Raw genomic sequence first — 26,521 nt, 5'->3', positions numbered from 1 at the left:
GGAACCAGACTTAAAACGCATTTCTCAATCCGTGGTTTCATCATTGGTTTCGGGCGATTTTGAAGTTCTTGGTGGAACGCTGGCTAAATTCATGTCCCGATTTCACACAAAAAAATGGATACGGACGGGCCCACCTTTAAATAATCAGAAACAGTTTTGTATAATGCAATTAGGTTTTAACGTTGTCAGCGATCAGCGAACAACAAATCTAGACCCGAAGCCAAACCAGTTATAAGACCGAAGTTTCACATCTTCTTATCTGTGACGTGAGCTAGCAATGGAAACTGTCGGTTGGGTACCATACAGCATACTTTATGTCTTTGGATTTCCGTAATAGACTGGTGCCTTGTATTCTTTCTCTCTTGTGTTTGTTGCTTTTTATTGTAATTAAGTGTTCAAATATTTGTGACTCGAATTGAATCGAGCTAAATACTTGACTCGACTCGACTCGACTCGACCACACTCTGTGACTCGACTCGACTCGACTCGACCTTGTTGACCTAATGACTCGACTCGACTCGAGTCACTTCTTTAAAATGACTCGACTCGACTCGAGTCACAAAAATCAGTGACTCGTTACAACTCTGCAATATATACATAATGAAAGGGGAGGGCCGGGTCAGATAATTACAAACGACTTTCCAAGACGTGCCGGGCTATTACACGTATTAAGATGATGGATCGCTGCACACTTTCTACCTCATTAAGATGGCCATGCGTAATTAACCCCTTGCACTAATTTCACAAATGAAAGTCCAACCAGGGCGATATCACTAAGACTCTGATGCCGTGATGTCTGAAAGTGAACTGGCCACTTGACGCCAGTGTGCTGGAGTCCACTGCTTTATTGCAATAGTAAGCACTTCTGCCCCTCGTGTTAGTTGTAATAACTGCTTCTATGGACTTGACCCAGTGCAAGGTCGTAGAGTGTAATGAAAAGTAAAATACAACATTTACTTACTTTGTTGTAATTTTCAGAAATGGAGTGATTTGGGGGTTAGTATTTTACCACAAATATTGTGACACTGACCTTTTTAAAGTTTTGTGTTCATAGATGCTGGAAAAAACGACAAGATAATGCCAGACTAGCTGGCTTGCACCTGTTCAGGGATGTGTGACCGATTTTATTGAGTGGTCGGGCACAACCCGACCACTCTTTGGATTTGTTGCGATGAATCTTTCTTTCTTTCTTTCTTTCTTTCTTTTTTTTTCCGGACAATACTTCTCCGCGGGTTTTCTCTTAAACGGTATATGGTATGAACTTGTAACTTTCAATATATATCGACCCTCATCCGAAGTGGTGCATATTACTCTGACGTCATGATTACGTCATCAGGTGTCAAATTACAAGTGATTTTAACTGATAAAGTGACCAAATACTTTCACTTATAACTCTTGAACTAAACATTCAATGTTTGTATTCTGTAATCAAACATTTTTTGCCGTGTACGTGAACTCGCTTGACCTTTACTTCCGGGTCTACCGGAAGGTCAAAGTTAAATGAATTTAAAATGAAGCCGTAGCCTGAAATCAAAACGAAGCAACATTTCTTCCGAACGGTTCACGGTATGATCACAAAACCTTGTGTGAACTTGTACCTTGTTACGAAGATGTTATAATTTTTGTTTTACGCCATCATGGCGTCATCAGGTATCAAATTACAAGCGATTTAAGGGCAAATTTTTACAAAATAGTTTGCGTATATCTATTGAACTAAATAGAGTATAGTGTTCGTTTTTTCGTGAGGTTGTAGACTATGCCGTGAGGAACATTTCTTGTCCCAGACACAAAACCGCTTGACCTTTACTTCCGGTGTCACCGGAAGTGCAATAAAAACTGAATATAGCTCAAAAGCGGAAGCATTTTACTACAGACACATATATTATAAAAGTGTTTAGTGAGGAATGCTAGACACAAAAACAGTGTGATGGCGTCATCATCCGGAAGTCAAAGTCGTTTGACCTTTCCTTCCGGGGATGCCGGAAGGTCAAAGTTAGGTGAATTCAGAATATAGAAATTAGCCTCAAATAAAAAGAAAACAAGATTTCTTTCCATAACCGATTGAAATCGCGCCTCACCAGTTTTCCTCTCATATCTGAATGCTGAGAATTAATATTTCCACAGCGTGTAGCCACAAACTTTTCTGGCGTAAAGTCAGTGCAGAATTTTATTATGCCCATGCAAAAGAAAAAAAAACCATAAAAGCCATTTTATGATATGATTAGCATATGTTGCATAAACTCCAACGACGTTAGAGGCTTCGTCAAGTCTACCAATAGTCCCAACTGGTTGTATGCTTGAGTAGCCATCCATGCAGCACCAGATGTACGCTTCCTGATAGGCCTACAAGTCTTATTGAGGTAGCAACAAGTTCAACTGCAGGTTGTGTGATTTTCTTTGTGAAAAACACAGGGTAATGGGTGCAGGGTAATGGGAGGGGTATTGCGCAGTTCATTTATGATTAAGTCACTGTAAACACAAGAAAATATGCCAGCCCGACCACTCTGCGTTTGTAACTCAACAAACGCGAACCTCTAGTTAAATTTTATTTTATTGTAATCTTTAACAAGGGTAGTTCATTTTAGTTTAAGAAAGTAGCTTTCCAAAGGAGCCCTCACATTAAAATTACATGGAAATAAAGTTAAAGAAAGAAATTATAAAATTTTACCAAAAGTCTAGACAAGAAATTACACTCAAAGTTTACACAAAACATACAATATGAGTAAAAAAAACTAACATTTGAGTGGCGAGAGCAATAAAAAAAAACCAGTTAATGCACATTCATACAGACAAATCGGCATAGTAAAGAAAAAATGAAGATTCTTGTTGCTAAACATCACAGTAAAACTAAGAAATCAGTAAAAGAAATCACATTAGGATAAAATTATGCAAAGATACATAACAATGACAGCATTAAAAGCAAAAATATTACAGCAGTCCCCAAATTACACATGGAAAACAAATTAACATGCTAAGATAAAAAGTGTGTGATGGCAAACAGAATGTGGACTAACTAAATTAGGTAAATTGGGGGCAGTATTTGAAACGAAAAAGTCAGATTGTTTCCAACGATGGTTGGTTGACCATCATTGGAAATTGATATCGGTCGACCATCGTTGGAAATTGATACAAAAACTCCTTTTTTTTCCTTGGAAATGACAGCACACTAGGTGCCATGATTTCACAGGATGCTTGAGACTATTACATTTGATTTGATAGTTTTGATTTTTGACGTTTGCAAATGTTTAAATTACCTTTAAGTACTGTTGTGTCATTACGTTGTGTCAATTTGGCCTATCAGTTTAGATCAGCTGATATTAGAAGTTGCCCCTGAGCTTGACAGCTACAATCAGGGACAGGCTTACGACACCTCCTTTACCCTTGAAAATTGAGTATTACTTTCATGTTTTTTTAATCATGAGTGAAGGTCTTTGGTTGCGTGTTGCTAAATCCTTTTAGTTTTAATTAACTCATTAAAATGCATGCATTTGCCCTTGATCGTTAAGCTACAGGTACTGTGTTTTGTTTAACAGGTTTTTATATTTTTAAAGCAAAAAAAATCAAAGCCAAAATGAGTAACTGTAGTGTGGTAAGAGAAGAGATTCTATGAATTTAGGGTCCAAGCTGCGACATTTTTCCTGTCCACATTACCTGGAACTTCGTAGTTTGCCATCCCAATATAAAAAGTACTCCAGTCTACAAACAGTTTGTTTGGGGGGAAGTCGTTCGCTATTCATAATCACTCTTGGAGGACAACTGCATTAAGAGGTGCATCCAGAATTATGAAACTGCTGCATACGGCTGGAAAGCTCAGTTGAGTTGGTAGAGCACTGGAGCAGCAATCTGGAGGTCGCAGGTTAAACCCTGCCCTGGTCAATTTCTTATTATAATGCACCTAGTCAGTTTCCCTTTGTGGTTTATTATGAAATCATAGATGTCAGATGTAACAGGGACAGGACAAAAAGAGGACCCCAAATTTATAGAATGAACCACAAAGGTACGGTATATCACCAGTGTATACCTAACATGTTTCACTTTGAGTGCATTAGAGTAGCTCCCTGGGTTGACTCAAGTAAAGGTAGCCAAGTAAGCCATCAGATCCAGCAAATCAAATTGTCACACGCTTCCATGCTTGTGATTCTCACATCAGTAAACGTCGAAGGTCACTCAGTTGTTGGACTGTTATCTCCTTTTCCATCATTTGCAAATGAGATGGAACTGCATGTTGGAAATTTATTCTCTGCAGCCACATTTGTAGTCTGGAATATCCCCTCACACAGCAAGGGTCTATGATATGCGAGCAGATTCAGCGTTTAATTATGCAAAATAAGACTGTGTCTGGACATCCAGATTCTGACCATTCAGCAGGTGCCTTCTACAGTACAATGTATATCGGGTCTACGGTAACCAATTGTTGTATTACAACAAGCTCAATGAGATCTCAGAAGGGCCATTGAATGCGTGTTCACCTTATTTTGACCTCCCACTAGTAGTTAAATAAAATACTTACTGCAGAACACTCATGCAACCCATATCGATTGCCGCACACAAGTTTTAACTGGTGTGCTTTTCGTGCAACTTTTTAGTGGCACAGCATGCACCTGCAGCTGGCAGTTCCAATATATTTGGTTAAATGCACTGTCGAGTAATTGAATACTAAATTATTTGAAAATGGACTGCCCTATTACATACCCCCTCTTGGATCTAAGGGATTGTTGACAAATGATACTACATGATATTATGGTTGTTTGAGGTCAGTAGCTGTCTGCGATTTTGAAATACTATTTATCCCGAGGGTGTCATATGGAATACAACCCCCACTACTTTTTTGAAGCCCAAGTAGCCTTACAAATATATTTTCAAGCTAACTTGAAGCACAGATGCAAAATGTATTCTTTGGTCATTTTTCAGCTGACACTGTAGTGCTGGAGTCGTACTACATGTAGTACAGTGTGTGTGTATTGCACCTGTGCAATACATGTACATGCCATTCAATATATGCAATATTTGATAATACCAGGCTATTGTTAGCATGGTTGAGCAATCACGAGTGAGACATTTTCTGGGAAACTGACTTGGTGCATAATTGTAATTTTAAAGCTGAGCAAAGAAACTGATGAATGGATAGCTCAGTTGGTAGAGCACCGGAATGGCAGTTGAAATTGGCAACAGCTAGAAAATCAATGGCTGATGTCATTGTGACTTCAATTTTGATTCTGCATTCTACCGCTAGTAGCATTATACAAATGCAGCAGGGTTTGAGGGGAAGTAGTGGGAATTACTGGTCCTGAGGTGTAGGTCAGCTTGACTACCTTCCGATGCGAAGCGGAGGGAGGTAGTCAAGCTGACCTACACCGAGGGACCAGTAATTCCAACTTTTTTCCAGAAATAAACCATGCAGTATTTGTTTTACTACACCTCATAAATATTTAGTAGCCTCACTGCCTTTTCGATAACGGCCTTGGTAGATTTTGCATCTTTATTCAGCACAAGTTCTTCATCAGTCAATGAAATAGTCTGGTGCCAACACTCTTTAATGTGTAGTAGTTGTAAGGACTGCAACAACAGACTGGTTCCGAAAAGATTACATGCCACAGATTTCATGTCTACAAGGCGGGTTCAAGAGGGAATTTTTTGGTGTTATCAGAAAAAAATACCACACGGCAGCGAGCTGGATACTCACTGGGATGACGTCACCTGGGCGCGTATCATTTTTACTTCATGGACTCGTGGTGGAATCGGCCACTGACGTGCTCCCAATTTGATCATGATAATTTATGAGGTGTAGTAACATAATCTAACTACCCACAACAGAAAACTGGGGGGGGGGGAGTGGGAAGGACAAAAGGAAAATAAAATAATCAGAACACGAACAAGTCTTTCCTGCAACTTTTTCATCAATCATCCATAATTCACAGGCCGCAGTCTTTTGACTTTAATTTGTTTTTGAATGTAATATGGCACATTCCAAGCCTGTGAAATGATGGAGTATGAAATATTCCACAAGTTGTGCTTGATCAGTGAAGCCTAGTCAGAAAACAAAAACTTTCAATCATACATGGACATGTACACCTGTCCATACAGCACATACTGTACACTTGTCATCCAGAATGGTATAATGAGGACCAATCTAGTAGAACATTAAATGATACAATGTGATGTACATGTATATCACTACACAGTCAAGTCATCATCAGACATGCATGTATGCACACTGTACATACTAATTGTCTGTTCTTGTGACATATTGCCATTTTGACACATTATCTTCAAGCCAGTACATCAAATCACACTCAAAATCTGCGATTTATTTTTAAAAATAAATAATAATAAGTGTTCGTGTTTTTTCCCAACAGTGTTTTGTTTAGTGAGTTGTCAGTTTAATAGGTACATGTACATGTAAATGACAATCTATCATTTGTGCACAAGTCACAAAAGAGCCTTGCCGAAAAATGAGTCTACATGTACATGTATTTTTCTAAAAAAAAAAAATTGGTCACTGTTTGTTTGAGAGAATAGCATGGTTTTGATTTATTCTGGAACAGATTTCGTTCAGGAAGATTTACTTTTTAGATGCAATCATTCCCTGCATTGCATCCTCCGTCATTGCTGATTGATCCCCTAGTTAATTCAGAATCAGGCCATCCCCGTAAACCCCCTGGCCTGTGAAAAGATCACAGTTGACCGTCAGATCGTGTGAAAAGATTGCATCTCTCTTGAGTGTCGTGCAAAGTCCATGAATCACGCTTAAGCTGACAGCTCTACAAACGTGTTGGCTCTTTTTCCCCCTCTGGGAACCAATTTATCATCTTGTGATCAATCTGCAAACCTCAGTGTACGATTTCTTAATTTCATTCTTCGTTTTTGTGGCCCAATGTGTATATTTGCAGGAGTGGTTAATTTCCTGCTTTGAAGTTTTCAGTCTCTTGATAGGTACAGTCGGCGTGAAATTTATGTTTCAGTTGCTTGCTAATTTGTCACCATTGTGCCTCCCGACTTCCTAATTCAAATCAATCTTCATGTTAAGTGCAGCTTATTAATTCCCAAGGAAGTCACATGTTATCGCCCAATATTTAAAAAGAAATTTAATCTGTGATAGGTACATGTAAGGGACACTGTGAGCACTCAATCTATTTCATTGTTTCACAATGCAAAGTTCGGCAAGATCTTTCAAATAAGATCTACATGTAACCTGTGAGGGATAATAAAGCTTCAAGTTTGGCGCATTATACACTTCCATAGTACTTAATTAATTCCTGCATGTTCGTAATTAGCAGATTAATCGGGTATTTACACAAAATAATTTTAACTTAATGCATTCAACTACATGTATATTACATTGTTGTCAATTTAAATGTGTCTTTACCAACGTGAAATAAATGTTCAAAGATTCTCTTAAAATACTTGTGTATCCTGTTCAGACAACTACACTACATGTATACATACTGTACATGTACATATCTTGTCCGTGTTCTAGTTTTCACTGAATGACAAGGATGTTTTTCCAGGTTGGCCTATTGTCAGATTATAGTATTCTAAATTTCAATGGAAAGGCTTTATACACATCTCACGTGGGCGTGTGAGAAATACATGTACATGCACAAGGAAGTTCACTGTTGTGGTCTGGAAAACTTACATTTTGTATATGATTGGCGTGACTGAAATTAACCACATTTAGTTAGGCTATTTTGCATAATATACATGCAGAACAATCTTGACCTAGGCTTCTGCGGGCACTTTAGTTTGTGTTCATTTGGCATGGTACAGTGGAGTTTGGAAGTGGCACTCATGGTAATGTACGTGGAGAAAATACTCCCAATTGACATGATTGTCACTGAATTACACGGAACATGGGTCAAGCAGCTGCAGCAGTTGCTAGAGAGCAGATTTGTGCGATGCCTAGGCCAGTGCCACCAACATATTGCTTTTGCTGCAATTTCGATGCAAGATCTACTCTCTAAAAATGCTTTTAACCCTACAGCTTCCTGCTTTGGAACCATGTGCCCTGGAAGGCGTTTCTCTCCAGATTTCACCGTATACCTTGACAGGAAGAAATTTACAAAATCATTTTGTTGAGATCATTTAAGTACATGAAAAGCTTGTTCAGTAAGAATTATGGATACAGGATGGTAGAAAAAAAATGCAACTTTATTCAAAGATGGTTACAAAGAGAAAAAAGTTTCTCGATCAAAATATTACAAGGATGTTTTTATCTATACCAGCATCATATTAATGCAGTAAAACTTTTATTTACGCATGCGTCAGCAACCCAGCGGCACAGGCAGACCCTATCTCTTACCTCTATATCACCAAATCGCGCACGAACGATCAATTACATACGATAACAAACAATTTACCCCCGTATTACAGCAAAAACTCTTCATACAATTACTGAACAATTAAAAACTACAAAGTATCCTTTATAGATACATAAATAACTTTTCTTTTAACAAAGATTACAATGTGTGAAACTTTCAACCCAAATTGTGAACACTCACAGGGGCTGCAAGTACAATGTAACAACTGACTTTGAAAGTCATATGGACGTGTGGTAACAAGAATTTCAGCAATTTATGTAATGGCATTCAGCAGCAGCCCCAAAGTCTCTTTAGATGTTCAGAGTGCCTCAATCCAGACTCCTTTGGGCTTTTGGTTAACATGTGTGCTCAATCTACTGTGCACGAGTCACTTGGCCTAAGAGAATTGGAAGGTCTAATTGAGAGTCACTCCCTTAATTGAACAGAAACTTAGACCTGTGGGGCAAGATTTTTGCTGCCCCGAACCCGGAAAGCCCCGGCATCTCTTGTCCCGACTCGACCCGGCCCGAACGTCAAAGAGAATTTTTGCCCCGTTTTAGGCCCGACCCCGAAAATACTCAGCTCATACCATCACGATCCGATAATACTAGCCCTGGATTGTCCTGACCCGATAATACTCACCCGGGAGTAGACCTGACCGTTAAAGTGTTAACTCTGGGAAGACTGCCTTCAAGACTTTTGAGTGGGGACCAATTCAGTATTTTCAAGTCAATTCAAGTCTTTTTTTTTCCAATGTGCCATTTTGCTTTAGCTTTGTGTTATTCATGACTTCCATGTTTTGGGCTGTCATCGCACTTGATCTGTTTGGACATTTCTATTCACAGGAGCACTGTGAATGTGGCTACTTGTACTTGAGGTGACATGTCCGCTTCAAGTGACCATAGCGATCAGATGTCTATAGGCTTGACGATCTCGGGCTAAGGTTAGGAGGTCGTCCAGAGGCGCGTCGCTGCGACTTGAGATGCCAAGGTGATGCGGGGGCGTCCTGAGGGGGGGGGGGGGGGGGGGGGGGGGGGGGGGGGACACCAGCCCTCTGGGGCTGGGCGGGATGCTGCAGTCAGCACACGCTTCACCAGAACTTCGTAGCCACATCGCGCAATATGTCCCAGTAGTCGCAGTCTGCTCCTCCAAATGGTGGTGGGCAGGGGTGTGGGGGCACCCACTTGAGCATAGACCTCGTCGTTGGTGATGTGGTGGTCCCAGCGGATGCCAAGGATGTACATGTAGCGTTGACAAGATCGGTGGTAGGCATCAAGGTGGCGAAAGGTTGCGGTGGAGGGGGACCATGATTTGCCGCCGTAGAGGAGAACATGGAAGAAGCAGGTGTTCAGGATGCGGATTTTGGTGGTTGTGCAGGTCTTGCTGCTTCGCCATACCCGGATGTTCGTTGAATGACATCATCAAGGTACAACACAGGCACCTGCCACTGTAAGCCTTCATTAGGCTCTCGGAAGTACATGTAGAGGGTCATTGTATGTTCCGAACAGCATAGTTACAAATTGATATACACTAGTTCCCATTGACCTGTACCGAAGGCGTTCTTTGTCTGGTCTTCCTTGGCTACCTCAACCTGCCAGGAACCAGAGGCTAGATCCAAGGCTGTGACTAAAAAAGTGAGCCTGCATCGAATCACTATTCGAGAATGAGCATCCTCCACTTGGCATCCCAGTAGAACTTTGGAAGAGAAGGGCACAAAGAAATTTCAGCTGGATGAACGCAACAGATAACTGGTTCCAGGGGATGCTTCTGTAGGCGAATCCTGTAGTTACTGACAGTAAAACACTCTTCATCCCAAGTCAGCTGGCATCTATGTTTTCATCAACAGTCTAGTCCCAGTATAGCATTGTCACTAATGCCTGCAACCCAAAGTGGACTGCCTGTTCCATCGGTGAGGCTGCCTGTACCTCTCTGTTTAGGAAGTGAGGACCAGTGGTGCCTTTAGCTGGACTTTCGGCCCCAAGCCCAGCTGTCCCTTGTTTAATGCCTGCCGGTTGTCTGTTTGCCGTGGGCATCTTGCCAAAAGATGATCTAATCCAGAGTCCCACACTTAGACATCCTGGCTTCCATTCCTTGGGTCTCCTTGTGATGTTGCAACTGCAACAGGTCTAGTAGCATCAATGCTATGTGGTCAGTGGGTGTGGAACTAAGAGTTTCCTCCTTTGTGGACTCTGGCAAGACTGCATGTGACCATCAGCTTTCTCTGCCTTACATCACGCCTCTGCTTCCTCTACGATTTCCACTGCTTCATCGAGCGTCGAGGGCTTTCCTTGGAAAAGTCCTGCTTAAGTTCAAGGTAGTCCAGTGCGTTCTTGAACTGTTTGATGGTGAAGTTTTCCTTAAATGTCGATCCACTTGTAGGGTACATTGTAAGCATCTTTCTTATGGCTAGGCCTAGTTCAGCAACATCTCGGCGGCTCGCCTCGTCAGTGAGGATAATTCAGCACAATTGTAAAAAAAAGCTGATGTGCTTGCTTGAAAGCCTTGACCAGTTCACTGTAGGATGACTGCAAATCTTTTGTCAAGGAACAGACAAACTCAAGTGCTGGTCCCTTCAGTGCCACCAACAGGTAGTCGGTTCACTGTTTATCATCCAGGAATTGATCTCACTAATTAGCTGAAAGTGCCCTAAGTAATCCTTGAAGTTGAGGCATGTTGATCTGTCGTACTCCCGAGACTTTACCCACGGTGCCACTCGGGTGCATTCCCCGTTTGCATGCTGGCCAACCACATTTGCAGCATTGCAACAACTAAAAGTGGTGTCGGTGTGCTATGTGGTGTGCCTGCTTGCAAGGCTTGCACCTGTCACTCTTAATGTCATGGCGGTGCTCACGCGCACGCCACCAGACACTATGTACGCAGGTCATCCATAAGCCCTTTTCAGTACTTCTGATAGGTGCGGGTCTTTCTCTACCTACTGGAATGGTCTCTCGTCAGTAGGCCTAGGGTCTCTGGCACAACATCCCGAAATCGATGTCCAGTCATGGACCTGTACGTACCTCTACATGTACATGTACTGTCCAGCAGCAACCGCTGCAGTTGTTCAATATCCATTAAAATGTTGTGGAATGCTTCAGCAACACTCTGTGCCAAATACATGAAGCTTACAATATTTTTGTTTTCTCTGGAAAATTCCATCAAATTCCACCACTGCCACCATTTGTAGCATGCACTAAATGTTGATTGTTGTCCCTCTTGTTGAACAATGTCAACAAGGAAAACAAAAAAGAACAGGTATTCCAACTCGAGGACTCTTGGTTTATTCAAAGCAAAAAAACATACTCTATCTGCTCTTTGCAGCTAGCAAAAAGAAACTCTGTCACCAACAAAGAAAATGAGAGTAGGGGTCATGCACAAACCCGTCCCGCTTTCATTGAACAAAATACACTTAAAGAGGTTGTGGAATGCTCGATGACATTTCCGTCATTTTTCGGGTATATGTAGCCTAAGGTGTGATGAAATAAAAACGACTATTGTTTCTGGCATAAAATATGTACAAAGGGTACTTTTGAGAGCTGTTTTTCAAGTCCTGTCATGCCTGTTTCGACCCAAACGTCAATTTGAGTAAAAGTCGTCGTTGCGGGCAGCAAACAAAACACAGTAAATCGTGACGTAATAAACAGGACTCCCGATGCAGAGTAGCATAAACGAGTCCTGTTTATTACGTCACGATTTACTGTGTTTGTTTGCTGCCCACAACGACAACTTTTACACAAATTGCACGTTCGGGTCGAAACAGGACCTGAAAAATAGCTCTCAAAAGTACCCTTTGTACTCATTTCATGACAGAAACAATAGTCGTTTTTATTTCATCACACCTTAGGCTACATATACCCAAAAAATGACGGAAATGTCTTCGAGCATTCCACAACCTCTTTAAGCAATCTATTTATATAGAGCCAATTTCTGAGGTGCATGCTGCTGGCCCATGAGAAAACTAGGCAAGCTTGCCCACGATGCAACCTATACTGGTGGTATAGCTTACCGATCCCGATGGTGGCTAGAAAGAGAGAGAAACAAATTTGAGAATTTAGGAAGGAGGAATGGAACTTTTAAAAATCTTCCAAAAAGAAAATACATTGTTCTTCAGTGTAGTTTTTAAATGTATTGAGCTATGTTTTATGATACAGCTGAAAATGTTAAAAAGAATATCAGCAGAAGTTGAAAGTGCAATATGTACGTAATGTACAGTGTGTAGGAGACAATAATTATACATATAATTATGTGCATGTGTAAACCTATTTATAACATCAAACTCTATGATGTACATGTACATGTAAGACATTAAAGATGTATTCCCCTTGCTATTTTGAGTTTCACCCAGAAAAACATCTTTTTTTGGTAGCAATATAATTTAAAACTTAACTGAATGAGACATCAAACAAAAAAATCCACTGACATTTAGTTATTGAATTATATCTTTAAAATTGGAATAATTGAGCTCTGAATTATTATTGCATTATTTGCAGCCTGACAATAATTCATCTCTCGCAGGCAACTTCCTTTGTATGCAAAATGAAAGCCTTTTTCAGACACTCAAAAATGGAAAACATTTGTTGTTTGTTTAAACAAGATGTAGGCCTACAGATGTATACAATGTAGGGAAACAAAATCTATATTTTGAAGAGCACAGGGCACCATTTGTAAATGATGCTTAGTGTAATTTTTTTTTTAAAGTAAAAATGTGTAGACCTTGGCCTATGCTGGAGTTAGAACCAATTTATTGTAAGAATAACGCTATTCTGACATTGCTGACAATGTTGAAATCCCATCTTCAAAAACGTTTCATAGTCCAGCATATTGGCATCTTTCCAGGCCAGGAACAAAAATAGTTTGCCCAAACTTAGCAATGTGTTGGCAAGCTGTGGCAGTCTTTTCCGGTATATAGAGGATCATGGAATTTGTCAGCGTTTTCCAGGAAATAGGTTATTCCTGTGTTGGCTGAAGGATACTTCATGAAGTCATAACTGTCACATAGGCAGACCACACCCAGGCAGAATAATTGGAAAATCTTTCATTTCTAATTACAGCTGTATACATGTATGATCAGGTGACAAGTTTAAGCAGCAATCGCCCAAAGTATATTTATGAAGTTTAAGATAAATTGTTTGCATCATTATGAAGAGGGATCACATCCCTGGCCAATTCAGAAGATTTTGAACCACTAATATTCAGCAGAAATTCCTGAATAATTTGTCTCCAGAAATCCATTTGCTCATATCGCCACTTCATGTCATTTGAAATCCCCGGAAATTTAATTTTAGTGGAACGAAACAATTTCCTTTGGGTTCTGTGAATGTGCCATTTCTGGAGCCAGATGGAAGCGTGGAAAGTTATAGCACTAGAATTGATGGACTATTGGACTGAAGGCAGTAGCATATCCAGCTTTTGATGTAGGGGAGGGGAAAGGGCAGCCGCACAGAAATGTAGGCAAGTTTTTTTCTCCTGACACTTAATGGTGGGCGCTCTTCAAAACTGACCATTATTGTGCATACCGGAAAATCTATGCCGATTTTCACGGCGCCATTGTAATGGTTTTTTGGGCTGGTTTTCTTTTTTTAGGTTTTTGTCAGAACTCTAACCATTTATGGAATTACTTCCTAAAACATAATCTTTCAAACAAATCTGCAAGGGGGGGGCCCAAGTTCCCCTCTGCCCTCCCCCCCCCCACCCCCTCTGGATACGCCACTGACTGAAGGCAAAGCATTCATCACCTCAGTATTAACAACAGGAACGGGATGTGAAGTTACCTCAATGTATTTGCTGAAGACTGCATGAAAAACTTTGGAAAGTGACACTGTTGAACAGTCTGTTGTACAGATGGAACAAAGTGCAGTAAAAGTCGGTTGACATGTATGCATACATGTATTGTACATGATTTAAATACCATCTTGAACATTAGTCCAGTTGAGATTCTTGAACTTTGCCTGTCTACATATGTACATGTAGGCCTATGTCTTCAAATATATTGTTTTGTTTTTTTTGTTGACTCTGGCATTTTGAGCAGTACACCCTTAAAGGTTAAGGAGAATTGGGATATTCAAGTGCTTTATGCCGTCATGCCTGATGCTCATGCTAAAAAGCCATTGTGCACATTGAGAATAAATGAAGTCGTGCTTCGGCCAAAAAAAAATAAAGTCTCCAGTTTCTGGTCTGCGCGCATTCGCCATAGCCATGCGCGTCAGCAAAATTAAAATGTGTTGGTTTTTTTTTTTATGTAAAATGATGTCTCAAAACCACCAAACTCACTGGTTTGATTAGAATCCTGCTGCTTCACGATTTTTAGATGGGGTTACCATCGAGTATAAGCTTTATGTACAATGAAGCCTCCCTGGGCTCCCATATATTTTGCACTAAATTTAGTCGGGCACCATTTGTAGACGGTGGTGTAATTTTGTAATTTTGTGCATCTGTAAGCCAGACTGAGGGAGCGATGGTCGTGTGTCTGGAACCTGTAAACGCTTTTTAATTGGCGCGATATGTAAGGGAGCAGACTAATGACAAGCCTGGCAGCATGATGTCGATGTCGCGCGCTGTATGCTCTGATGTTACCCTTTTCTCTAAGTTTTCTTTTAACTATCCAAATTTCCCGAAGACTGTTCATGTTGGTCGAGATCGCAAGTTGGTGCAGAATTCTCAAGCCTTATGGCGCCACTTAATTACTGAGGTCACGTCAAGCTCCACCCTGAAGGATATTATTGAGAGTTTTAAGGGTATGGAAGCGTCATCTGCAATATCATATTTAATGAAAAGAAAAGTAGGGGAAAAGGAAATAAAGAAAACGTGTCGCCGCACTACTTTTGGGGCAAGTTCCATATCAGAAACCAGAGACTTACATGTATCTTTTTTGGCCGTGCATGTACCGTACATGTACTTCAGGCTATACGCGACGAACCAAACTGCACACTTGGTGTGCCCCTCCCACTGGTGTTCATGAATGTGGTCACAAAATGCCATCTTCTGTTCTCATTACAGTAACTTTCTAGTTCACTTGTGTGGTATCACTACTCCTATGCCTAATGAAATGTCTCCCATTTCCCTGTTGGGTAATGGGAGTTTTAAGGTAGCATTCAGGACTGAACCTGATGCCAGCATGCAGCCAAGTTTCTCCCCTTGTGTCCATGCCTGTCGCCTACCTGTCTCTCACATACCGGTACTTCGGGGAAAAGCACAACAGACTCATATTGCAATTAATTTTTTTTTAAGTGAGCTAGGCGGCCAGCCTTTTCCGCTTTTATCCAGATATTTCAGATACCAAACACACTCCCAAGAGCCTGCACTCAGAGACTTTTTTTTGTCTGGCAATGCCTCCCCTCGTTTTCATCAGAATGTTGCTCATTTAGTACCCGACGAGTGACAAATCTCTTCAAAATATTTACAAGAATGTGGATATTTGCAGCGCTCCGGATTTGATTTATCCGACAGTTTATTTGACTTAAAGTTTGATCTTATGCACACACACAGAGACACACTCTCTGGGGCACTATGGCTTTTACCTCGTTAAGGGTCGTGCACTATTAGATGCTAGACCTGTCTCGGTGATTTTGTTTAATGATTTGTATAAATTTTTCATTAATTTGCCCATGTGTCAATTGGTCAGGCTCTTGTTGGAGTGGAATTTTGATTAAAAGACTGCCAGCGTCAGAATGAGGAGGATAAATTGAATTGATGGGCCAACCTCAAGGATTGAAGGGTGTTGTCATCAGTAGTTCACCGCCCAGATTTCTTTCGTTACATGTACTTGTATACATTTTGTCAAAGCAATAACCCGTAATGGGCACTTCCATGGTAACTCACCTTACATTTGGAGGGGGTTTTCCATCAATTAGGTGCTGTTATTCTATTAAGTCAGAGAACTGAGGGTGGATTTTTCTCACGGAAGATCCCTTGAAACTAAGTGATTTATTACTGATTAATTAATCGGTAAAAGTCACAAAATCTCTAGAGCGATATAGTTCAATACTTAAGTTATGGTAACTCACGTTACAGTTCGTCTGCCCATGTTTGGTACAAGTTAAAACATGTAAGAAACTAAAAATCAAAAAAAAATTCTTTTTGCACAAAATATGAACCTTCTTCACAATATGAAACTCTACAGTGTAAGGTTTTTTTCACACTGTAAGAAGGAACATTTTGGGGAAATGCTATAATGAAGTAGAGCAAGTTACATGTACTTTGTTTGGTTTTTAAAAAAAAGTATTAGAAGAAAATTACTTACCAATTTCTTTTCAAAAGAAGGACAGTCAACATGTTTTAGGCTGTTTTTTTTGTTATACATAACAAAAAAACACATGTGTGAATTGGTTACATGTTAACCAGCTTACATTGGATGTGGTGTATACACCAAAGGTTTTGCAGTATTTGAAACGGATGATAGATAAACACGCTAAGAGTGAGGCCGGAAATATCTGTCTGCAACCTGATCGTAGCGAGCGAGGCCGGAAATTTCATGGTGTGCTACCCGCAGATGGCTGCCTGAACCCGTCTGGCATCGTGGTTTGTGAAAAAACAATCCTGCGCCTGGGTCTGGTCAATGTCAAAATAGCCCCCCCATGAAACGTTGTCGCCCCCCCAGTCGCCCCTCCACTGAAATTTTGAGTTTCTAAAAAAAAATTCATTGACCTTCATGACGCCCCCCCCCATGAAATGTTCCAGCGCCCCCCCCCCCCCCCCCCCCCCCCCCCACTGAAAAATTCCTGGCTACGCCACTGCTAATAGGTATGCTTATCTTCATGTGTTTTCCCCTTGGACCTGTGAATGAACACAAGAACATGGAGAAAGTGCAAAGATGTGCCATAGTTTCTCATTGCCAGTTAAAAGTTGTGTAGAAATAAAATAATTGTAAAGACTTTGATACCCCATTGCGACGTACAAGTGCTATACAATGCCTGCTATTATTACTATTATTATAACTTTTAGAGACTTGAGATTGGAGTACAATTTATATGTCTTCATGTGAAAAAAAGAAATTCTGTGAACGCAACTTTTGAAGAGCATACTGACTTTGGACAGTTAAAGGAAAGCATTCCTTTCACCTATACATTTTTTTGTACATGCACATATATTGGTACACCAAAAAACTGTGGAAAATATGTACACATCGTCATCTGTGACAGCCCTCCTTCCCCCCCCCCCTGAATTTAAAACCAAAGTTGAGGACTTCAGTATAACAGGATTGCTCTGTGGGTTAACCCGCCTATGCAAACATACATTTGTACATTCTGTGCCAAGTTGTCCTTTCAGTCAAAATCAATCAAGTGACTGTTTTCAACAGTTACGAGCTCCCACGTTACATAAAGCAGGATTGACTAGCTGTGACTGTTCAACTTACATGTAATACAGCTGTGCTTTGACTGTAGGTGGTTGATAAGCCAGCTGTGCCTACCACTTGCCTGTATTTTTCTGATGACTGAATTTGACTTGTCACAGTGCTTGCTTGAAATACTATCTGACTGTTGATAGCTAGCCTATGTAAAAGGCATGGCAGGTGAAGAGGATTGATTTTTTTGGACTGTCTGTGACTGTTCAGATAGCTGGAGGGTTAACATGCTGTTTATTTCATGATGGCCCCACGATATAAAGTGTAGTGTCTTTTTAAGTAAAAGAAGTTTCATTCCAAAGGATTTTGTCCAATTTTATTCCCTCTACAGGACCAAGTGGCCTACACAGCTCAGACTTTGCTTCGAGTGCTGAGTCATGGTGGATACAAACAGATTCTAGGAACGGAAGGCAATGCTTGTGAGTAAAAACTAGAAATGTGGTCCATTCAACCAAACTAATAGAATCACTACAGTGTAACCTTCGGAATCCTACATGTATGAGCTTTCCTGCCAGACATGAGAATGAGAGGTTGCTGTTGCTAATTGTTAAGATGAGAGTCTTACATCTGAACGGGCGAAACAAAAGTGCAATTCTTCAGAATCCTCAAACAGGTTTATGATATTTCCATTTTTTAGTAGGCCTATGTTAGGGGCCAAAAACTATCAGTGTTTTTAAATTTCGAAAATGTGGGTGGGTGGGTCAAGGAAAATAATTTGAAAATCTAATTTCACTTTTCTAATATTAATATAAAAAAAAGAAGGAAAATAAAACCTCTTTAACTTGCCTGTATCATTGAATTTACATCTCCAGATGCAAATTTCATCCTATAAAATGTAGCATGTTTTGTAACTGTGGTTAGGCAGATTGTACATGTTTCAGTCAGAGTCCTTGCATTGTGCCTCATATCCCAAAACCCATTTCACAATGATAATGAGATGGTACACCAAAAGAGTTAAGGTGTCTCCAATTTTCTTTTTGAAGTAAAGTTTGTTTATTAGGCCTGTACATTACATCATGGGCCTTTTTATATTGAAACCTGGATATGTTCAAAAATGTGAGATCATGAATTATTCGTGAATTATGTCCCGATTTGTATTCCCTTGCAGCCCTGTGCTTGATATTTGAATTTCTTTGTAAAATGGGAGAAATTTGTAGCAAACGTGAGCTTCTATGGAAGAAATTGTTTTGATTTATGTCATTTATGGCTCCCATAGCGAGAAGTAGAGTCTGATGATGCAGCACATGCAAAGAAAACCAGAAGTTTTCATTTGTCCAGTTAACTGCAACACTCACACTGATTGGCCAAAAGTGACTTGTTTTGGGCCTACAGTAATTTCCCTACTGGCCTACATGCACATCAACGCCGGCCATACGGCAGTCTACTGGGCGGTATTACATTAGTGCATAATCACACAGATACATTTACGACTCCTGCAGGGGATTTATTGTAACTCAAGGAAAACTTGCAAATATAGCTGTCTACACAGGAGACTACATGTAGAGCCATCCCATATTCAAGGATTCCTTTATGGTCTAGAATAATAGTTATCTTGACTGTTTTTGATTGCTGGCAGTTTAGATTTTTAAAATTGCATCAAGGCTTAATACTCTAGAGATCCTGCATGGTTCCTAAAAGTCACTCTTAAAGAGCAATTGCTGGAATTACCTTATAAATCAAGCGAATTCATTTATTACTTTTTTTGACCCACAAGAGCATTTGTTGCAGAAGAGGATGAACTCCTGATTGACGGTGGAGAGAACAAATAGTATCGGATTGCCCCAATTGTAAATGTCAAAGGGTTTGCTAACCAACAGGGAAATACCGAATAAATTGATTGTGAAAGTGCATCGTCGTAAAATTTAAACAGTAATAGTAGCTTCAGTCGAAAGAAAAAGCTAAAAGTCAATCACAGTGGGAGGTTTGGGGAATACACCCCAACCCGACCCTCCTGTGCCCTGTGGGTGCCAACTGTGTCACCCATGAGAAACAAGAAAGCTTTTATTTTGGGTTGCTTAGCGCACAAACAGACAACTCGCACTGCAAGAGACTGGTTCCTGGGCCCTGCTCTATCCATTCTTAAACTAAAGGGGGAGGGGTTGGAACCAGTCTACCCGGAGCGAACTTAATTAATTTCAGTTCACAGTTAAACTATAATTCAAACTTTGTAAACTAATTATTCTTTAACTAAACATGAGCCAAATTTTGCGTTTAATGTCTTATTAAAAAGTAAATTAATATTTCTTTGCAAGAAAAATAGCACTTAAAAATTTCTATTTTGGGGGGCTGAATATATATATATATATTTATAGCATGTTCAGTTCATCTTTAAAATAGGTCAAAATTATTTCAGCATATCTTCTTGTTTTGCTGGGCAAAATTAGTGATGGGAGAAAACAGAGATTTAAAAATCTGGTTCTATTTTTTTCAAACCGAATAACACTTAGCTGATTTCTTTTAAGTTCCAATTCAGCCTACAGTCATGCCAACAAAAAGTGACAAGTGACAAAATAAGCTTGTGCAGTAGCGGATCTAAGGGGGGGGGAGACCCCCTGCCCCCCCCCCCCCCCCCCTTAAGCTGCTGACTAATGTTATGAAACTATTAAAATGGGGCCACAAATAATGAATGGAGTGCTAAAGTTCCATTTGCCTTTGACACGCCTTCACTCAAACCCCCCCCCCCCTTCCACCTTCATATCACCCCCCCCCCCCCCCTTTCTGAAAGCTAGATCAGCCCCTGTTGTGTCACAGAAAATTGAAGGCTTTTAAGGTTGAAATTTGCTTAAGCTTGCTTTCAAAAATGCGGTTTCTTAAATGTGGATTGCACATTACCATCGTGAACATTACCATCGGGAACGTACGTGTACATGAACACACTTCATACATGTAGTACTGTCTTTAGACATCCTTGGTTGGAAATCATGATAAATTCGATGTGATGGACATTTTCAATCATAGACTTTGGCAGTTTTTTACATTTTGTTTTGGTGCATACACTTTACTGTATGGGAATTTCTCACAAAGGGTGCCTCAACATGTAAGCCTGTTTATTTGCTGTAAGATTTTTCGGGTGTTTAAATTGTTTAGAATGTCGCCCGGACTAATCTTTCAAACAGGACTGTCTTGACAATTAATTACGAGGCTCCGTGACACTTTGCTTACATTGGTCACAAGGATATCCTTGCTTTTTCCTTAAGGTTGGGGGTTTTACATGTAGTTTTGTCAGCTAATTGATTACAACTGCAAGCTGACGTGTGTTTTGAAATGTTATGATCTGTCGCCAGGATTGTCATTGGATTGCCAGCATTGAGTATATTTGTGTTTCCAATGTTTGGCCTGTATGTTTTATTTATTTTTTCTTTGGGAATGAGACAGAGTTTTACAATGCAGTTTGTATTTACCTGGGTTATGCAGTACAGTGGTAAAGTCTGTCTTGAGTCAATATGGCTCATCGCACCAGCATTTACATACATGTATCTCCCGTTTCCTTAGCATGAAATGACTGCCAACATTTCTGTTCCCCCTGGATGGGATGCTAGTCCATCGCAGGTTACTCCCCAGCTAATGCCGGTACCCATTTACACTCCTGGATGGAGAGAGGCAAATGGGGTGAACTGGCTTGCCCAAGGACATGACCAGCAGGTGGATTTGAACCCCTTACCCTCTGATCATGAGTCACAAGCCCTAATACTTAGGCCACACTCCCCATTTATGCAGCAGTACACAAATATACGTGTTCATGTAATATTAATATTGAAACTGGATCCAAATTGTTTACATCTGCAGTTATTATCTTTTAGTGTATATTTTCCCTTGATTTGATATTTTCCCCAACATCCATTTTGGCTTAGCCGAAGCGTGCAAACCTATAGGTGTCACACATTTATACCTTTGTTCAAGGGAATAAACTCCACTTCAATTTTCTGGAGTTGTTGAGTCATTGATTTAAGCTTGATTTTCAATAGCTTCCGGCTCTGACAAATGTAATAAACTTGTTTCCATGACATCGCATTGTGTGCTTCAATACAGGAAAATTCCAAATTTCATTAATATTCCCTCACATTGTCTGGTACATTGTGTGTGTGTGTGTGTGTGTGTAGTACACATAGTTCAATTTAATCAATACATTTCTTTCTCCGTTTTTGTCTGTGTTCTGTTTCTGTTCCAATCTTGTTGGCCCTTAGGAATTACATATTAAGTTATTTTGTGATTAACAGTTTTTTTGCAAAAAGAATTGAATCATGCAAGGTCTTATGCCTTGTGTCGAATAGCAGTACTGTACACTTTCTAGGTCAATGTGATAATTCTGTTCAAGTGTCTACAAATTGTTTGAAATAATTCAAACTCTGGTTGCGTGTTGGAGAGAAATTTGAATACGTTTTGTTTGTTGATAGTAGACTGAACCTGTAACAGTGAATTACAATGCTTACAACGACGACCATGTACACTGAACCGCTTGCATGCATCTGTTCTACACACTATCATTTCCCCCTGCACATTGAACATGTTCCAATGCGTGGCATGGTACTCCAGCTTGACATTTTTTTTCTCTTAATGTCCACATTCTATTGAGTCAATTTAGTTTTGGTTATACACACAAATCTGATGACCAAAATGCTTAACTTTTTAACTTTTTTCCTTTTTAAGCTGAGTTAACATGCAGTCTACATGTAGTCTGTATATTATTTTTCAAGAGGAGGGACAGTACTTTAAAGATCAGCCACATTAATGTGGCAAACATCGACTAATTTCGAAGATTACGTATATTTGAACAATCTACAACATCATAAATTAAATGAGAGGAGTTTCTGCCGTAAAAACTAAACGTTAAAAAGCTGCCCCGCCCCTACTGCTAAAAGCCAGAGTGTAAAATAGCATCAATGAGAACAGCAAACAGAAAAGGGCCGTTTTCTTACATCAAGGTATGGCTGTAGCATTCCCACAAAAAATCAAAGCTGCTTGGCCTGTATTGGTTTTTCACAGCATTAAATATACTCGATGCATGGATGCTGCTTTTGTCGTTGAATTCTCAAGCTTCCCAACGTTTTATTAATTCTGCCAGAGAGAAGATCTTTGTAAAAACTGTGACTCTCTCCTCCTTTGTTATTCTTCAAAACTAGACGCGCCGTGAGACAATAGGCCTAAATTGTTTTAATTGATGAGTGAATCGTAAATCGAAAGTTGTGAAATGCATTCACTCTGTGCACGTACAAGTATGACACAAAACAGGCATTTGATTGTAGAGTCGTACCTTGAAGTCATCAAAATGGGCTTGTAGCAGATGCTCCCGATAGCTTTTGCTTTCTTTCTGGTTTGTAGCAGAACTTTTTAAGTTTAATTTTACAGCTGAAACTCCCCTTACTTAATTTTTTGATGTTGTAGACTGTTTCAAGTTAGATATACCGGTAGTCTTCAACATTAGTCAAAGCTTGCCACATTAAAGTGACTGAGCTTTAAAGGCAGCTATACAGTCTTGGACCTATTTTTGTCACAAAAGAATAAATTGCTACAAAATGTAATTTTCTCTTACTTGCTATTAATGTATACTACATGTAAGTGTTCCAGAAATGTGTCAATCACATGCTTTTATAAGAAAGAGTATTTGTTTTGGTTATCTAGACCCTGGATAGAGTGACACAGATAGAAAAAGTAGAAAGTGTCTCCTCGCTAAATTGATGAAGAGAACTGGGGTGATGGAATCAGTGAAGTGGCTTGATTTCCTGTTGCAGACTTAGCAATTCTAGCATGTCAAGGCAATGGGTTCTTGTAATTGGTTAAACCAGTGGAAATGTTCTTTATTGCTGCCTGGACACTTCTGTAGTGGCATCTATTTTTTCTCTGTCACCCTACGTTAAGCAACCTGGAGTCGTTTTCATGAAGTTGTAGTATGATCGATTGTATCTTGTGTTTTATAATTCTTAAAAGTGATTTCAGTAAGCGTAGGAGTTTGTTTCAGAGTTAGGTCCGGGGCAACGATGCCTGTAAGCTGTGTTGAGTTTTTTGGTCATTGACTCATAAAAAGTGAGGGTGTTTTTTTTTCTTCAGACTTTAAAGATATAAGAAACTATTAAACAGCCCAAAATCTAGAGACAGTGTACATGTAAATACATTTGTAAAGTAAAGATGCCTAAAGGGAAGGTAGGCCTAATTACCTTGAAAATTGAAAAACTTAATCACCCTCTGATGTGTAATTATCCCACCGTAACATTGTTTTGTGATTCTGAAACTTTTTGAGAAAAAAATCTGATAACTCATCATTGCATATCAAGAGACTTTTTAGGCCTATTATTTGCAGATTAAGTACGTAAAATAGTCATCCTTTTACGTTGAGTTTTATGAAATACCTTTGTAGAACGGATTGTAATGACTGATCTGTGCTTAGTTCCACCTGATACAGGTCGAACTAGCTTAAAGGTGTACTCAATTTACATTACTCCAACAAACATATGTGCCATTAATGATCTGTGTATTAATCCTCCTGCTGTTTGAACAGTCAGAGACAGGCAAAAAAAAATCAATCCTCTTCCCCTGCCATGCCTTTTTACAGAATATATAGTCACCAACAGTCAAACCATATTTCAGGCAAGCACTGTGACTAGTCAAATTCAGTCAACAGACAGACAAGAAGTAGGCACAGCTGGCTTATTAATCAGCTAAAGTCAAGGCAAACCTATCAAGTTACATAAACAGTCACAGCCAGTCAATCCTGCTTGATGTTGACTAGGTGCTCTTAACCGTAGAAAACAGTTACTTGATTGATTCTGACTGAAAGGACAATTTTGCACAAAATGTATGTTTGTACAGGAGGGTTAATGGTATACAGTATGTCATGTTCAGCATGATCACCAATTCAATTTATATTACGGTATGGCAAAGCTTTTAAAAGCTCAGTGAATTAGCCTCAAAATGTATTTTTCAGATCCTATACATCCATCATCTAGCAATGGCATGGCCAAGGAGATTACAGACTGTGGGGGATTTGAAACATTTCTCTGAATCATTAGTTAGGTATCATCATGGTTAATTACATGTAGTTCTGTCATGGACAGTGCACTTCCTTCCATCATACTGGAATTGTCCATGTGACATACAGTTACATGTGGAGAATGCTGCAACAATTACACAGATGACTAGTATGTAAATTAAGAGATTGTACTTGTGTTCATTTAATTAATCAAAACAAGTGTCTGACCTTCTTAGAATCGAGGCTTTTGTTCTTCAGACTGTTCTGAATAAAAGTGTGACCTTGGGGTTGGTATTTGTGGACTAAGTTTAGGTGTATGTAGGTTGCATGAAAATGACAATTTGACTATAATATAGGCATACATGTACATGTATACATGTCTGCTCGTGTGACATTAACTTAAATACGTACATATCTGGCACTTTACTTAGTGATCTTTATTTAAATTAGGTTACATGTAGGATGCTTGTTGCAATCAATAACTCAAGTTTTAGATACGTTGTAATTCCTTGAATATTGTGCAGACAGCCAAATTTGTTTTGAGCGAAGAGAAATTGCCTGTGGATCAGGCAAAAGAAAGTGGGCTTCTGACAAAACCAAAAACTTACCAAGAACATCGCGGAATGTGATGTTGTTGGTTGAAATACATGTAGCTGAGTGTTTTATTGGCCTTTTGGACAGTTGGGTGAAAACTCCTTTTTTTTTCTTCGAGAAAAATCGTTATAATTCCATTTCAGATGTTGGGAGTTTGTTTTAAAAGATTTGGTTCCTAGCGACAGTAAAATAAAATGAACTGCAGTTGAATGAATTGCGAATTGACATTATTTGTTAAAATTTCCAAGTCATCCCATGAGACTACAAAAGCGCCCTCTTGTGGTCATCTTGGACTCCACTTCTGACTCTACACTTCAAGTCCAATTTGCCAAGCTGGGTTGTCATTTCTGAAATGTTCAGAGGGTGATCTGTACACTGTACTCTGAGATGATGACAGCTACATATATTCTGTGATAAGGAAAAGCCAATTTGAGGACTAGCAAAAGTGTCAGCTTACATAGTATAAATGTATATCCATCATAGAAAAAAACATGATATGAAGGTTGTGCAGGGGTCACGCTTTCCTAGTTCCTGTCAATTGAATGAATTGGGGAAGTTGAGTGTCAGTGGAAGGATAATAAACATATGATGCGATGGAGGCATTGAAGTTGCAGATTGGAAGTGTCAAGGCCATCACTGGGACAAATTGCATAAAGTCTGCTTATTTTTGTGCACTCTGGTGTGGCTTGAGTTGGCTGATCAGTGGTTTGTTGCCAAATGCCTGATTTGTAAGTTCCGGGTCGTTTCAACTTGTATATATTGAGTGCAGTTACATGTAGTTGCATCTCTTTGATTTGTCAAATTTATTTAATATTTTTCTACATGGAACAACAGATAATATACTGTACATTGTACACATAAGCTGGCACTTTGCCATGGCACTTTGCCACTGAATCATATTTCTTTTAAGTTTCATAAAAGCAGAGCAAAAGAATATTTAACAAATAAAATTAACTAACAAATAATCAGTGATGAGAGCTGTGATTAATTGTGTAGATTTATACTGTTGTAAAAAAAAATAGTTGTGTGTACTAGGATTACATACTACACGTATACATGTACATGTACATGTAAGGCCCACATTTACGTTCCTTACCATACAGTGAATTTTTTTTTTTTTTTTGTTGCTTTCTTGATAAAACACACATATGTGTTTTTCATTCTGTCTGTTTTATTAAGAGAAATGATTCAAAATATGTTTCTCTTGCAAAACATGTTCCTCTGTGAAAGGGAAGATACAACATTTGCAAACATCAAAAAATGAAATGATCAAATTATCACGAAATACCTCGCTGGATTGTTAGGGAATGACAGCCTAAAGCATCCTGT

The 26,521-nt window shown here is 39.5% G+C and overlaps 1 protein-coding gene across 2 annotated transcripts in view; it reads left to right on the top strand.

Annotated features, from left to right (window-relative positions):
* LOC119720014 (interleukin enhancer-binding factor 2-like) overlaps positions 1–26,521 on the top strand; it is a 96,227-nt gene that overhangs the window by 26,965 nt on the left and 42,741 nt on the right. For both annotated transcript variants that reach the window (XM_038189513.1, XM_038189512.1), the window contains one exon: positions 17,966–18,053. In XM_038189513.1, coding sequence (XP_038045441.1) covers positions 17,966–18,053 — 88 coding nt within the window. The remainder of the gene's footprint in view (positions 1–17,965; positions 18,054–26,521) is intronic.

This window comes from Patiria miniata, unplaced genomic scaffold, assembly GCF_015706575.1.
Source record: "Patiria miniata isolate m_02_andy unplaced genomic scaffold, ASM1570657v1 HiC_scaffold_9, whole genome shotgun sequence".
Classification (NCBI taxonomy): domain Eukaryota; kingdom Metazoa; phylum Echinodermata; class Asteroidea; order Valvatida; family Asterinidae; genus Patiria; species Patiria miniata.
This window is presented reverse-complemented; position numbering and strand designations above follow the sequence as displayed.